The sequence below is a fragment of the Trichechus manatus genome, unplaced genomic scaffold (genome assembly GCF_000243295.1).
Source record: "Trichechus manatus latirostris isolate Lorelei unplaced genomic scaffold, TriManLat1.0 scaffold00006, whole genome shotgun sequence".
Lineage (NCBI taxonomy): Eukaryota > Metazoa > Chordata > Mammalia > Sirenia > Trichechidae > Trichechus > Trichechus manatus.
The window spans coordinates 12,118,144-12,132,605 of record NW_004443942.1 but is presented as its reverse complement, the minus strand read 5'-3'; the positions used below and the strand labels follow the sequence as shown (position 1 = coordinate 12,132,605).

Sequence of the window (14,462 nt, the reverse complement as noted above, 5' to 3'; positions counted from 1 at the left end):
ACCTGACCTCAGAACCTACTATACAGCTATGGTAGTCCAAACAGCCTGGTACTGGTACAACGACAGACACATGGACCAAAGGAACAGAAATGAGAACCCAGATGTAAATCCATCCACCTATGGTCACCTGATCTTCAACAAAGGCCCAAAGTCCATCAAATGGGGAAAAGACAATCTTTTTAACAAATGGTGCTGGCAAAAGTGGACGCCCATATGCAAAAAAATGAAACAGGACCCATACCTCACACCATATACAAAAACTAATTCAAAATGGATCAAAGACCTAAACATAAAATCAAAAACTATAAAGATCATAGAAGAAACAATAGGGTCAACGCTAGAGGCTCTAATATATGGCAAACCATAACTAACAATACACAAACACCAGCAGATAAGCTAGATAACTGGGATTTTCTAAAAATAAAACACTTATGCTCATCAAAAGACTTTACCAAGATAGTAAAAAGAGAACTACACACTGAGAAAAATTTTTTGGCTATGACAAATCCGACAAAGGTCTAATCTCTAAAATCTACAGAAAAACCCAACACCTCTATAGACAAATTATCTAATTAAAAAATGACAAAAGATATGAACAGACACTCAACAAACGAAGACATTTAAGCGGCTAACAGACACATGAGGAAATGCTCGCAATCACTAGCCATTAGAGAAATACAAATCAAAACTACAATGAGATATCATCTCACCCCAACATTACTGGCACGAATGAAAAACATAGAAAATAACAAATGCTGGAGAGACTGCGCGGAGATTGGAACTCTTATGCATTGCTGGTGGGAATGCAAAATGGTACTACCATTTTGGAAAATGATATGGCACTTCCTCAAAAAGCTAGAAATAGAAATACTGTACGATCCAGCAATCCCACTCCTAGGAATATATCCTAGAGAAATAAGAGCTGTCACACAAATAGACATATGTACACCCATGTTCACTGCAGCATTGTTCACAATGGCAAAAATATGGAAACAACCTAGGTGCCCATCAACAGATGAATGGATAAACTATGGTACATATATACAATGGAATACTCTGCAATGATAAAGAACAATGATGAATCTTCGAAGCATCTCACAACATGGATGAATCTGGAGGGCACTATGCTGAGTGAACTAAGTCAATCACAAAAGGACAAATATTGCATGAGACCACTACTATAAAAACCCATTAAAAGGTTTACACACAAAAAGAATCTTTGATGGTTATGAGGGAGGGGAGGGGTGAGGAGGGAAAAACACTAAATAGACAATAGATAAATGGTGAAGGGTAAGACAGTACACAATACTGGGGAAGCCAGCACAACTTGTCCAAGGCAAGGTCATGGAAGCTCCACAGACACATTCAAACTCCCTGAGGGCCTGAACTCCTGGGTTGAGAGCTGTGGGGACCATGGTCTCGGGGAACATCTAGCTCAACTGGCATAACACAGTTTATAAAGAAAATGTTCTACATTCTACTGTGGTGAGTAGTGTCTAGAGTCTTAAAAGTTCGTGAGTAGCCATCTAAGATACTCCACTGGTCTCACCTGTCTGGAGCAAGGGAGAATTAAGAAAACCAAAGACACAATGGAAAGATTAGTCCAAAGGACTAATGGATCACGAGTACCACAGCCTCCATCAGACTGAGTCTAGCACAACTAGATGGTGCCTAGCTATCACCACTGACTGCTTTGACACGGATCACAATAGAAGGTACCAGACAGAACAAAATTCTAACTCACAAAAAAAAAAAAAAAAAAAAAGACCAGACTTACTGGACTGACAGAGACTGGAGAAACTCTGAGAATATGGCCCCTGGACACCCTTTTAGCTCAGTAATGAAGTCACTCCTGAGGTTCACCCTTCAGCCAAAGATTAGACAGGCCCATAAAACAAAATGAGATTAAAAGAGCACACCAGTCCACGGGCAAGGACGAGAAGGTAGGAGGGGTCAGGAAAGCTGGTAATGGGGAACCCAAGGTCAAGAAATGGACAGTGTTGACAGGTCGTGGGGTTGGCACCAATGTCACAAAGCAATATGTGTATTAATTGTTTAATGAGAAACTAGTTTGCTCTATAAACTTTCATATAAAGTACAATTAAAAAAAACTCTTAAGAAAAAGAAATATTTCCATAGAGACATCAAGTACCTTTTATATTGGGCACAGCTTTCCTGACCACCAGTGGAAAGCCTCTCCCTCCACACCACTCTATAACTTGCAAGTCTGAAAGTAGGCGGCTCAGGAATAACTTTTCACATGTACTAAATGGCATTCACTTACCACCCAAGAAGTACACTCAACTTGGATCATAGCAGAAGCTGCATGCCAACAAGATGAGCAGCTCGGCCTCACACTCATGTGCCTCCACACTATCTTTTCAACACAACTTCCCGGACCTCCCAATCTTCTTTCATACGTTCCTATCCCACCGCCTGTCTTCTGCACAGAAGGGTAAAGTCTTCCACATTTCTCTCCCAGGCATGCTCTGCACAGAACTTTCCTGCCTCAGAGTTGTTGTCCACGCAGTTCCTTTTGTTTAGGATGCTTCTAACTTTTGCCTGTCAAAATCTCTAGGACTGGCTCAAAAGATGTCTTCTCCCTGGAGCCCTTCTTCATTTCCCTGACCACCACCTGGATGGGCTTCCTACCTCCTCTGAGCCCAGTTAGCTCTCGGCTTGCCATTCCAGCTCTCTTGTCTCTTAGCAGGTAACTGTTGCTCTGAGGCTATCCCTACACCATCATTTACATCCACCCTCCTTAGCAATGCCCTGAGTTCTAGACTTTTTTCCTCCATTCCTCCTCCCTCCATGACTCATCTGACCCATGCCGTACAAAAAACCCAGTTGAAGGTGTTAATGGTCCATAATGGCTTTTGGTGCTAATATATCCACACATTAACAGTGACCTCTCATGCCCTAACCTTGTGGCCTAATGTTCCAAAGAGGTGAGTTATAGACAACTCCCTATGACACAAATTACTAGGTGGGAGATTATTTTGGAGGCCAAGTTGGGGGAGAGATGTGGGTAATGTAGCCACCCTTCAATCACACTTGTACGAATGCCCTGGCAGAGGCCATTTCCAGAGGCCTGCACTGTATGAAGTTTTTTCTCCATCTCGTAAACATAGACTTATTGACACTGCCTCCAGCAGCATCTCAGTACAAGCTTGGTGCCTCAGGCTGAGGCAAGCACATCTGGCAGGCTTTCTCTGTAATTAACTCCACTCAGTAAATACCAACAGGAAGGCTGTGGTCCAAACAAACGGATTCCCTGATTTCCAGAGTCACCCCAAAACTGAATGTGGCCTGCCTGAACCACTGCAGCTGGCCCTCCTTCATATGAAATGTGCCAAGTCACAGCCTGGGTTATGTGGCTTGGGTACTTTTGGACAACAAAATGCAGATGGAAGTTCCAAGGCCAAACAGCTAAAGCATGTCATGCAATTAACCTCCCTATACCTGATAGGGGTGAAATCACTAGACAGAATGAAATAACTTGCCTCAAAAGGATTGAGCTCCTTTCAAAGTTATTTTGCTAAATGCTTTCCAGAATTTATCTCACTTAACCTTCACTTCAATCTTCTGAAATGAGTACAATGATTTTCCACATTTTAGTGAATTGGAGGCTGAGGCTGAGCAGGGTCAAGCCCCTTACCCAAGGTCGAGGTGCTAGGATTTCAATCACATCTGTAACTCAAGGGTTAGAAACACAAGTGAGCTTTGATATCAGATTTCTTTATTAATAAGTAGCTTTGCTCCTGTGGGTTCCATATAAACCAAGGGGTGGCAGTTTCTGCATTCTAGATTGTACTAGCTCTTTATGAAGACGACGAAGTCACTGAATTTTTTCCCCCTCCAAAAGTATCCATTTTAAATATGCGTTAGGCATTTCCCTAAATGTATGCTATTAAAGTTGACTTTAAGATTGCATAGTGCATTTGGTGAAAATCAATTTACCTGAAATAACTTTGAAAGGTTGCATCTGGGCCATGCCTGTATCTGATCTACATATTTATGATTCCCACTTCCTTCAGAATGGAAAGTGCTAATTAAATCAGACAGAAACCTCACACAACTACTTGTGCTAATTCCTCCTAAATTTCTTTCCTGCTTTATGGCATATAATGTACCTAATTGACTATTACATGTAGGTTCTAAGATGTAGCAGTCTGCTTCTGTAAAGATTACCACCTTGGAAACCCTTTGCGGCAGTTCTATTCTGTCCTGTAGGGTCTCTATGCGTCAGAATTGGACTTGACAGCAAGGATCTTTGGTCCAAACATGAGATGTGAATGTTTTTCCCCAACTATAAACTGGGGCTTTATAGATTCAAAAGAAAAAAGTCTGTCTTCACCCAGTGGAATTAAAAACACCAAATTAAACAAGCCCTGCTTTGTTTTTTAACATAATATCCTTGGAAGAAACAAAATCAATCTAAAGCCAAATCTCCTAGAAGGTGAAAATGTAAAGCTACATGTTAACAGTGTATCAACAGCAGTCCCTACCTCTTCCCTCCACATCTGATTTTTGCCTCTGTGCTTCAGTTCCACGTCATCATGAATCATTAGGTTTACAAAAGTCTAGACGCTGCTTGTGGGCAAGCACTTTTTATCAATGTCACGTTGACATCCAAGATATTCCACAGTTGTGCCGCCTGACAGCTTGATTCCAGATGGGATAAATAAAAGCTATCTGATGATATTCTAATGGTCCTGGACCTTTATGAGGCAAAGTGTGCTTGTTTGGACAAGTTTCAGTACTGAACATGGTTCAGGCAGGTATACATGTGACAGAGAAGATGAATATGGCACAGGACAAACTCCATATGCAAGTCGTCATCAAGGAGGTTAGGAAATGTTCCGTGGCCATGCTTGGCTAGCACACTTACTAGAAAAAAGTTACAGACAAACTGCCTACTCCTTCACCTTATGGTTAATATATCCTCCACTATTACAGCTCTGAGGGTTTATATAATTAGTTTCTAGCTCTTAAATCTACCAAAAACACTCTCAGTAACTCAGAATCCACTCCTCCTTAATCCTCTGTCCCAGTAGGTTCCCATATATGGATTTACAGACTTGCATCTGCTTACTGGATGCAAATGACACATAAATCAGGGTGAAGAGTATTAAGTTGCCAGGAAGATTAACCAGGGCAACCACTCTGCAACTAAAGTCTTTACAACTGTTGTTAAAAAGAACACTGGACTAAAGCGGAATCCTACATCTTGCATTTCTCTTCCTCTTGACTTGGGATTTCCTAAATCATCTCAAGTTTGTTCTTTCCTATTGGGAGGATGTGGGGCACATATCCCCACTCTCACAGGGACTGAGAACCAGAGGTAAGCAACCATGACTCCCTCTCCCACATTCTGTTCTGTCACTGGTGAGAAAGGCATAACTAGAGGTGTAACCCTCAAGCCTGGGCTCCCTCATCCTCTGGCTGGGGACTTCCAGCTGCCAGGAAGCCAACGCTGAAGCTGTGTTTACAGGCTGTGACATGTAATAACATTATTGTAAAAGTGTTAACATTTATATGCATTGTCTCATTTCGTTCTTATAATTCCATGAGATAGGTACTATCATCACTCCCATTTTATTGGTGGAAAACTGCACAGAGAGGGGAAGAAACTTGCCCAACATCATATATTTAAGAAGTGGTGGAGCTGGAATTCACACCCAGCAGTCTGACTCCATACTCTCAACTATTAGTTAATGAGTTACTGCCTTCGATGTCCTATCAGCCCCATCTTTGAGAAGCTTTTAAAAGGGTGGGGAGTGATGTCCCTCCCCAGCATTTTGACTGCTTCCTCCCCTAACTCACACCTCAGGTGAAGGAACAAAGGGAAAGAGAAATGAACTGAGCCATGAAGATGGCTGACAAAGTTCCCCAAAGAATTTTCTCCCACAACTCTGATTAAAATGAACAAAACACAGAAAATAAAACCCAAATATTCATATTCAGCAACCAAAGAAGAAAAAGGGCATAACTGAAGGCAACAAACTTCAAGAACGGTGATCAAGGAAAGAAACAGAAAATTTTGGAATGAAACAGAGAGTCTTAACTGCCCACGGCCCCCCAAAGGCCCCCCAAAGCCATACAGGTGTGTCAGCACAGGGAAGTGAACTCTCCAGTAACTTGCTCTGCCAAGACGGTAAGATGCAGGTGTATACCAAGAAGCTGTGGACTAAGTCCAGGAGAGAGAAGCCTAGAACAGAACTTCGTCAACTCTAAGGTTCACCATTGTTTTTTCAGTAGCTTCTTCCCTAAAATCTTCCAAGATTAATGAAGAGTCAGACTCTACTATTCAGAGTTACTTAGACCTGTACCCCTGAGCCCTGACCTCCAGGGTAGGTGGGAGTATTGGAAACACTTACAGATGGCTCTCAGGTCAATGAAGTGACCATCAGCCACACTGTGTAATCTGAGAGACGGCAAGTCTCCTGCTTACCTTCTTCAAACCCATCCCGAAATGAGCCAGAGCGGCTCATGGTTCTGCTCTTCTCATCCAGGGACATGGAGCTATTCCGGAAGCGGCTGTCAGTGTATGGGTCATACTGCCCATCGGCATTGGAGAGGCTGTGGGTCCTCAGCATGGTTGGGTTGGACAAGCTCATCTGGGTGACAGTAGTGGGACTCGCTGGAATAAAAGGAATGGAATCAAAAGCTTGGAAATTTCATGTCTCTGTTCAGTTTCTGGTTGGGCACAAAGTGGAGCCTGCTTATTGTTAGCCATATACATTCCTGCCAATTTCTCTCCCTGTCTATTTTCTAAAAGGTAGTCACATCAATGTTTGAGTTACAAACTCAGAGCTAAAAATAAGGGAGGAAAGACGGGTCAGTTCCAAAGCAAGGCTCTAGGCCTCGGCTTTCCAACTTGGCATGTTCAGACAAGCCAGTGTCACCTTCCAGGCATGAGCTAATTATTCCCTGGACTCATCTGGAACAATTCTCTCTAAAGCCAAAGCCTAAAATAGTCCAACCCAGCTTTTGATCAGATGGCAAGCATTTGTGCATGACAAGAATCTCTTGCCTCAAAGAGTTACGGCTGGGAAAGAACAATATGAACGCAGGTCTCATTGCCTCAGATGGGGAACATTTAATAATGGTGTATAAAAAGCTCTCAACTCAAGGGGGACACATCTACCTGAGCCAAAACTGGCCTTATTAAAATGCTGTCCATTTTAGTAATGTACAATATTTTTCAGAGGTACCCATTTAGTTAATCAAAAATGAAGATGTAACACATGATGATTACATTTTTTCCTACAATGTACTTTTTATTTGATGACCCAAACTGTGTCTTTCACACAGAAGCACAAAGCATCAATAGCTTCAGAGAGTGGTCTAAAAATACATCACAAGTCTTCTTTGATTATTAATTATGTCGATCCCTTCATATCTAAGTATATTTTGGATTATTTTCCCCTATGTATTAATTTTCACTTACACATATTCAAGCTCTCCTGCTCATACTTCTTCGCTATAAATAAAACAATTTGTTTTTTCTTAAAAAGCCTTATTGGATTACAAGCCACACCTGTCCTTAATGACTCTAAATTTATTATATACAATATTCAGAAAAAGCAGTGTCTCTAAAGAGCACTGCCAGATTGGGAAAGACATTTTCTCCTCTCTAGCCATCCTCCAAGGCTCAGCTCCCATCCTATAACATGCTCCTGTTCATGTAACCTTCCCCAATAATTCCAGCCAGCACTGATCTTTTCTTTTTCTAACTGTATGTAATATTTACTATCTGAGTATATTCAGTTTTCACACATTTTCATCGAAAGTTTGGGATTGTTCTCTTTCACTCTATTTTATGGGTCTCTGTGGCTGTGTTTTGTCTCTCTACAAAGACTCTATTGATGTGTCAGCAGGGACTGTGTTACAAACTCTTTTTTCCCTTCCCCACTCTGCCAGTCAAAGCAATATGTCAGTAGTACACACTTCCAAGGATACTTGCTCAATCACAACCTGATTTTTCCCCCAGCAATGATGATGACCAAATACAAGCTATGCTGTAAAACCTACTTCTCCATAAGCCTCTGAAATAAAAATACATTTTCTCAATGCTATCATCCTACCTGGATCAACCATGTAAAGACAATTACTGATTAGAGTACCAAAAGCTTTGCTATTTTCTCTATTTCTTTTTCACTGTCAATGTCACTTTTATTATAGTTAATTTATGATTCTCATTCATCATTATAGTCAAAGCTTATTCAGAGAAATAAACCAGAATTATAATTGCAGAAGACACTGCAAATACCGAATTTCACATGATACTCAAAACTAAACATCTTCCAAACCACATTCAAGAAGCTGATGATATAAGCTTTGGCAGTTTTCAAGACACATTGGCCAAGCCACAGTTAATTCTCAATGAATAAGTTCTTATCTATTGAGCACCTCCTCTTGCAGTTAACATTGTATTAGGTGCTTAAGGGCAAGTAGTTTGACTTTCAATAAATTTAAAAAAATATATGTTTAAGGTTTACAATATTATTCACAGAATCCTTGGCATAGTTGTATTTTAGGTTTCTACTGCTCAGGAATTTGAGGTTTGTGTTGTCTCTCTTTTAGTCTCCAAAGCTCTGTTTTGAGTTCTCCAGGCTTTGATGGAATTTCAGGTATCGTCAGGTGGGGCCGGTAGTACTTGTGTGCCTTTTCAGCCTCCGTGCACATGGCCAGGACGCTAGCTGAGAACATTCTCAGGTAGGTAGGCCAGGGCACCCCGTGGGCATGGTTGGCAGGCGCTTAGTGCACCGGTGCTAGGCAGCAGTTCAAGGGGTGGGCGGAAGTGTGTCTCTCTATTTCTTTTGCTATCAATCTCCTATAATCAAACTTCATTGTTTAGGGCTGATCAGATACTGAAAGCGATGTGACCTCATGTCTATGACCACATGTCTATGACCACATGTCTCCTTCAAAACACAAGATAACCCCTGCCCTATGGAGCTGATCACCACAGCTAATGACAAGTGGCTACTCACCAAGCTGGGAAAAGTTGAATCTTGTCCCGGAGGGAGAAGTTACACTGGAGCCGGAGGAAAAGGGGGAATTGGCAGCAGTGTCCTGCAGGCCGCCTGCAGAATGGGACCGGAACCACTCTTTTGCATCTTCTTGCGTGCGAAGCTGGGAAGTGGGAGTATACCTAGACAGACAGAAATCAAACTGGGGTTAACTATGAACAACGCTTATGAAAATGAATTCCACAGAACTGATGGTAAATATATAAAAAGAAAATATATACCCAGAGATGATTTAAAATAATCACATCGCTACACACCCTGAAACTTATGAAGTTTCTCAAAATCTTTTCTCCTACTTGGCCGCCTTTGGGGAAAATTGCAATTCCTTTCAGTTTGGGAGAAATACATAAAGGGAGCAAGATTGGTAAATGCTCAGGACAGCCGTCACTGGGCGTATCTGTAACATGTTGATTCATGACGGTGTCATGTCAGTGCCCCCACCCTGACAGTACTGAAGCAACAAAGCGCGCTGCTGTTAAAGCTTGAGGAGGTTTTAATTAGATAACTCATGGCATCTGCATTCTACAGCACAACATGGCCATGAATCAGAGCGTATAAGAAGCCAGCCTTGTAAGGGGAAAGGTCTGAGAATGCTGATGTTTATGGCAGTTGCTGCAATCTAGCACAAGCCAAGTCTTCATAAAAGGAAAGCCAAATCGTTAGGTTTTACATATGGGGGTCTGTAGAAGTCATGTGGTCCCCCCTCCTCATTTATTCTGAAATGTATTTGGTAATGATTGATGGAATGTCTACAATGTGCTAGGTGTCTTCATAGACATTCTCTCACTGAAGCCTCAGATCTACCTAGCAATGCAGGCATTCTTCTTCCCAGTTTACATTTAGGGAAGGTGAGTATCCTGCCCCAAGTCATATAGCTGAGACTCCAATCCACATTTGTCTAATCCCAAATTCCATGCTCTTTTCTTTATTCCCACAAGCAACATCTAGAATTTCTGAAGTGCCCAAGTGGCCAGGGTACCCTTGGATTTATAAACAGAGGTACTGTGGGCTGACTACTGGTTGTGTAAATAGGAGGATTCTTTCAGCCTAAGGCTTCGGTAGTGTTGTTGGTGTGTTGTTATTGGGTATGTGTGTATATGGAGGGAGGGAGCTAAAAAGGGAAAGTCAGAGAGAGTAGGAACGTAAGCCTGAAAGTAGTCTGTCATATATCCTTATTATGAATTCTTGGAAAACCAACTTTAAAAAGCCAGAGCTACATTATTTTGGCATGATAGAATCTGCTGCACAAATATACATAGCATTTCAAAATGTTAATATTTAGAAGTCAGCTTGCTTTTGGGACAACAGGGCATCAATGATTTAAGCATCTAGCATGTTTGCTGACAAGTAGCCGTAATAGGCATGATGTAAACTGTGAAGTACAAAAGGCCTTGCCAACTCCCCCTTCCGTCCACAGTGCTGAACTCCCTCCCACAGGCTGTCTGTTGGGAGGTTTTTCAACACTTTCCTTCTTAGATTGCTAGAACTGGCTTTACTCGGAGCTCCTATTGAAAGGAAGCATTGATACCTACCTCACGTTACTGTGCAAAATGCTCTCAGCCTTAAGAGCTACATGTTACTAACTACAGACACACATGACAGCAACGAAATATTTCATTCCAAGTTCCATTTTATGCAAAAGCACTTAATGCTTAGGGCAGGGTGAAGCTGATGCTACAAAGAACAAGGTGTTTAGAGAGCAGGAGAAATGACAGCTGCAACCACAAGACAGAAAGATCATGGGGGAGGCGTTAGCAAACTGAAATTCCTCAGATTGGCAAAGTGTTTCAGATGGTGTGAGCAATGGTGACTTACAGCATCTTGTTTTACCAGGACTAGCACCACAAATGAACCCAAGCTACTACTTATTAGGAATTACAGGAAATTCCTTCCTGGTAGTCTTTTCTTTATTTTCACCAAAAAATGATCGTATGCGTCTTGTTGGGCATTGAAAGTTGACCCAATTTTTGATTGGAATATACAGACAAGTGTGAATTATCTGTCTTTAGCAATTTTCTATGGGCCAAAAAAGTTAAATATTCTCCAATTTGGGGGAAATATTTCTCTCCTTTACTCCTGTCCTTTGGAACAAATCAACATGCTGTAAGTCGTGTCCTTTCTCTTGGAAGACAGCCCCATGAACAGGATGGTCGTGGTGCACTGATCAGCGATTAACCCAGTGGCCCCAGAAGCAGCAGTGATTGCTCTGTGGGCCTGCCCAGGGATGTTTTTCATGAAATGGTTTGCAATATTAAGCCAGAAAAAGCACAGCCCCTGCTCAAGCAAATAAGCCAACAAATGGAGAGATGAGAATGGGAGGGAGTGAGGGGAAAATTCATCCAAAGGGTCCTGCTGTGGTGGCCAAAGTGGGGACCCCAGCCCAGACCAGACCCCCATCAGCCATGAGAGTCACACAGCCAAGCTCCAAAGCCACAACAGATGGCATGGATGCAAGGAGGAAACACAGATACCTGAGTCCTTTCTTAGGCAAAGTGTTCCTATCAAGGTGCGGGTCACTGTAGGAAAGTTAAAACAAAAATGAACTTCAGAGAAGCAAGGGGAGGCAGGGAATGGGAAGGGGGAGATGCTGGAGAGGGGGCTGAAGGGATCTGGTAAAAGAGAGTAGTACCAACACCCACATCACCAGGAGTGCTCCCTCATCCAGCTATGCATGCAACACATCCACGGAAAACAAAGGAAACCCAGTCCTTGGCCTGTGCTGACATCAGTGCATATTTTACCCCAAGCCGCTCAACCCCAATTGCTCCTTCTTTTCCACAAGTTTAAAGCAAACCTCAGGGGATGCCCCACCTCGAAGCTGAGCTGTGCCTTCAGCCACCCATCTCTGCACCTCCACCACTGCCTCCTGGAGATAGAGATGGCCAGTTTCTCTGTATCCCGAGCCCTGGCCTGCTCCATAAATGCCACTGGCAATAACTTCAAGTGTGAGAGGGGACTTGCTGGAGGGTTTCAAGAGGCCAGCAGTCTGCATATTTGGAATTCATCTGCAGCAAAGTGAATTCCAGGTCCCTTTCAGTTTCTGCAGCCCTTGTTGGGCGTAGCTAGGAGCTGAGCCTTGGGCCCAAGTCGGGGCATGTTACAACTTGCTGGCTGATAAAGTCAAGGCATTTGGATTTCCAAACAACAAGAGTTTAAAGGCTTGGTTTGTGAGTCTGACAAAAACAAAATTTTTGCTGTTGATGGGGTGAAGAGGTTTTATATTAATTTTTTTTTTTAACATGAAACAACGTCTGCTTATTATGTTTGGCCAAACTATTGCTCCCCACAAATTTAAAGTTAGTATCCACCCTTGAAGGCCCACCCACAGGGGAACTGGGTGCAGACACAAGCCTCTTCGTTTGCAAAGTCTCAACACTCCATATATTCTATTTCATTATCATTACAGGAAATGGGCACACAGAACACAACAGCCTGCAAGACATAATGAGCCAAACTGCAGCAAAGGACTTTGAAAGGGAGAAGAGCCAGCTGTGTGGGGAGTGGGGAACAGGCAAAGGTGAGGGCCAAGCTGCACAGTGGGTGGTAGATCATTTCTGGGACTGCAGGGGGAGGGGAAGAGAAAGGAAAGGGTGGGAAGCTGGGAAGTGGGAGCATGCCACAAGAAGGCTGAGATGCAAGTGAGAGCTTCTGCCGCCCCAGCTCCCTGGGCTTGAGCGGACAGCAGAACAGACCCTCACTGGCATGTCTGGGTGTCACAGAGTACACTGGAGCCACACACAAGCAGAAGCCTCAGGCCAAGAGCCTCGCGCAAAACATCTAGCTTGACACAGGTGGGCAGAGAAGCCTAAAGAAGGCTCGGTAGGGTCCCCAGCCTACAATGTCATTACCTGTCCTGTTTCCTGGGCAGAGTACTTCTGCAGAACTTAGGGCTAGCAGCAGGGGAAGAGAGAGGGCTAGAAGTCCAGGCAGGTAGAAAACAAGAGAAGGTACATTAGATTGGAAAAAAGGGGAGGTAGTGTTACATACAGTGATCAGAACATTTTTCTCATTCCCAGTGCTGACCCTGCCTTTTTTCCCTACATGGAGAAACACAACACACAGCGTCACAGCAGTAAATCCGGGGCTCTGTGGGCACTTTTAGTTTCTAGATTTCCTATCTCTACGGCGGGCAGCCCTTCAGTAAGAGGGTGTTTGCCAGGATGACCACCTAATCTACTCAGCTGCCTAAAGAGTGTCCTAGCACACACTCCAGGGCTGCAGCCGGCCACCTACTCTGCTTGAGCAATCTGAGCAATCGCAAGTGGTGGAGAAAGAAACCATTGATGAACAAATGGAATAAAATGCAAGAATTTCAAAGGCTGAATGCCATTTCAAATGGAAGCATTAAATCTTCCCAAGAGACTTCCAGCAGCTCAGAGCATTGAGAAAAACCACAAGGAAAAAGATAACAGGAAGCAGAGCTAAGCTTAGTTCCATCCCAAACTGGCTTCCCCAAGGAAACACAGCAGTAATTAGAAAGAGAGAAGTCTCACAGGCAAAGGTTAATTAACAATTGAGATCCCTAACATAATCTTTTTTACTTTCGGAAGGAGGTCCTTCTGAGAGACAAGGGCAGCCAAACGCACAACACCAACCTTTCCGACAGTGTGGTCTTCACACTGTTGGTTCTGACAAAGGGAGTCAGAGAGTCGTCCTTAGAGGAGGTGATTAGGCCAGTGGAGGAGTTGTGACTCAGTCCCCCTCCACTGCTGAGTGAGATGTCAATGGACTCACAGCTGGTGTGAAGGCTGCTAACAGACTGGAAGCCCAGGCCGTCCTTGCTAACTGCCGAGGAGCTGCTGGCGTTGGTGCCCCAGGTGAGGCTGTTGGATGGGCCCGAGTGGGCTGAGCTGGGGCTGGAGGCTAGAGGAGACTGGTTGATGTCCACATTCTTACTGTAGAGAGGACTGCTGCTCCCACTGCTCAGGATGCCACTGCCTGAGGGGGAGTCTAAGTTACCTTGCTGGGTCATGGTGGCATGAGGATTGGAGATGACCACCGAATTTTTCATATTTTCAGCTGTGGCGATGGGCACTTGCTTGGTAGGCTTCCCACCAAAGAGTCTGTGAAGAGACAAAGGGTTGTGCGGGTTGAACACCCAGTGCCAAGAGGCGTGCGGGCTGAACACCCAGTGCCAAGAGGCACCAAGCTGTTAAAGAAGGGTGGGGCAGAGGAGACAGTGAGAATCCCTGTGGAAGGGACACAATCATTCCTACTGAAATGGCTAAAGGTGCTCCATTGGGAAAAGTTGGCCATAAAATGGGCCTGGACACTTGAAGTTCTGGGCTGCCATTGGGGCCCTGGCTCTATTTGAGCCAAGGGGCAACAGAGAGTAATTTTCTGTAGACCTAGCCAAGATCTTGCTTCCCTTACTTTCTGTAATTAGACTATAAAACCACCCTGGCCCTGAGAACATCTAGAGGA

The 14,462-nt window shown here is 43.6% G+C and overlaps 1 protein-coding gene across 4 annotated transcripts in view; it reads right to left on the bottom strand.

Annotated features, from left to right (window-relative positions):
- The window catches only part of NAV2 (neuron navigator 2), an 852,675-nt gene that overhangs the window by 52,132 nt on the left and 786,081 nt on the right, over positions 1–14,462 (bottom strand). For 3 of the 4 annotated variants that reach the window (XM_004369713.1, XM_004369711.1, XM_004369712.1), the window contains exons 15-19: positions 13,634–14,101; positions 12,887–12,952; positions 11,510–11,554; positions 9,000–9,160; positions 6,455–6,643 (exon numbers count right to left, since the gene is read on the bottom strand). In XM_004369713.1, coding sequence (XP_004369770.1) covers positions 6,455–6,643; positions 9,000–9,160; positions 11,510–11,554; positions 12,887–12,952; positions 13,634–14,101 — 929 coding nt within the window. The remainder of the gene's footprint in view (positions 1–6,454; positions 6,644–8,999; positions 9,161–11,509; positions 11,555–12,886; positions 12,953–13,633; positions 14,102–14,462) is intronic. The other variant, XM_004369714.1, reaches the window with a different exon arrangement.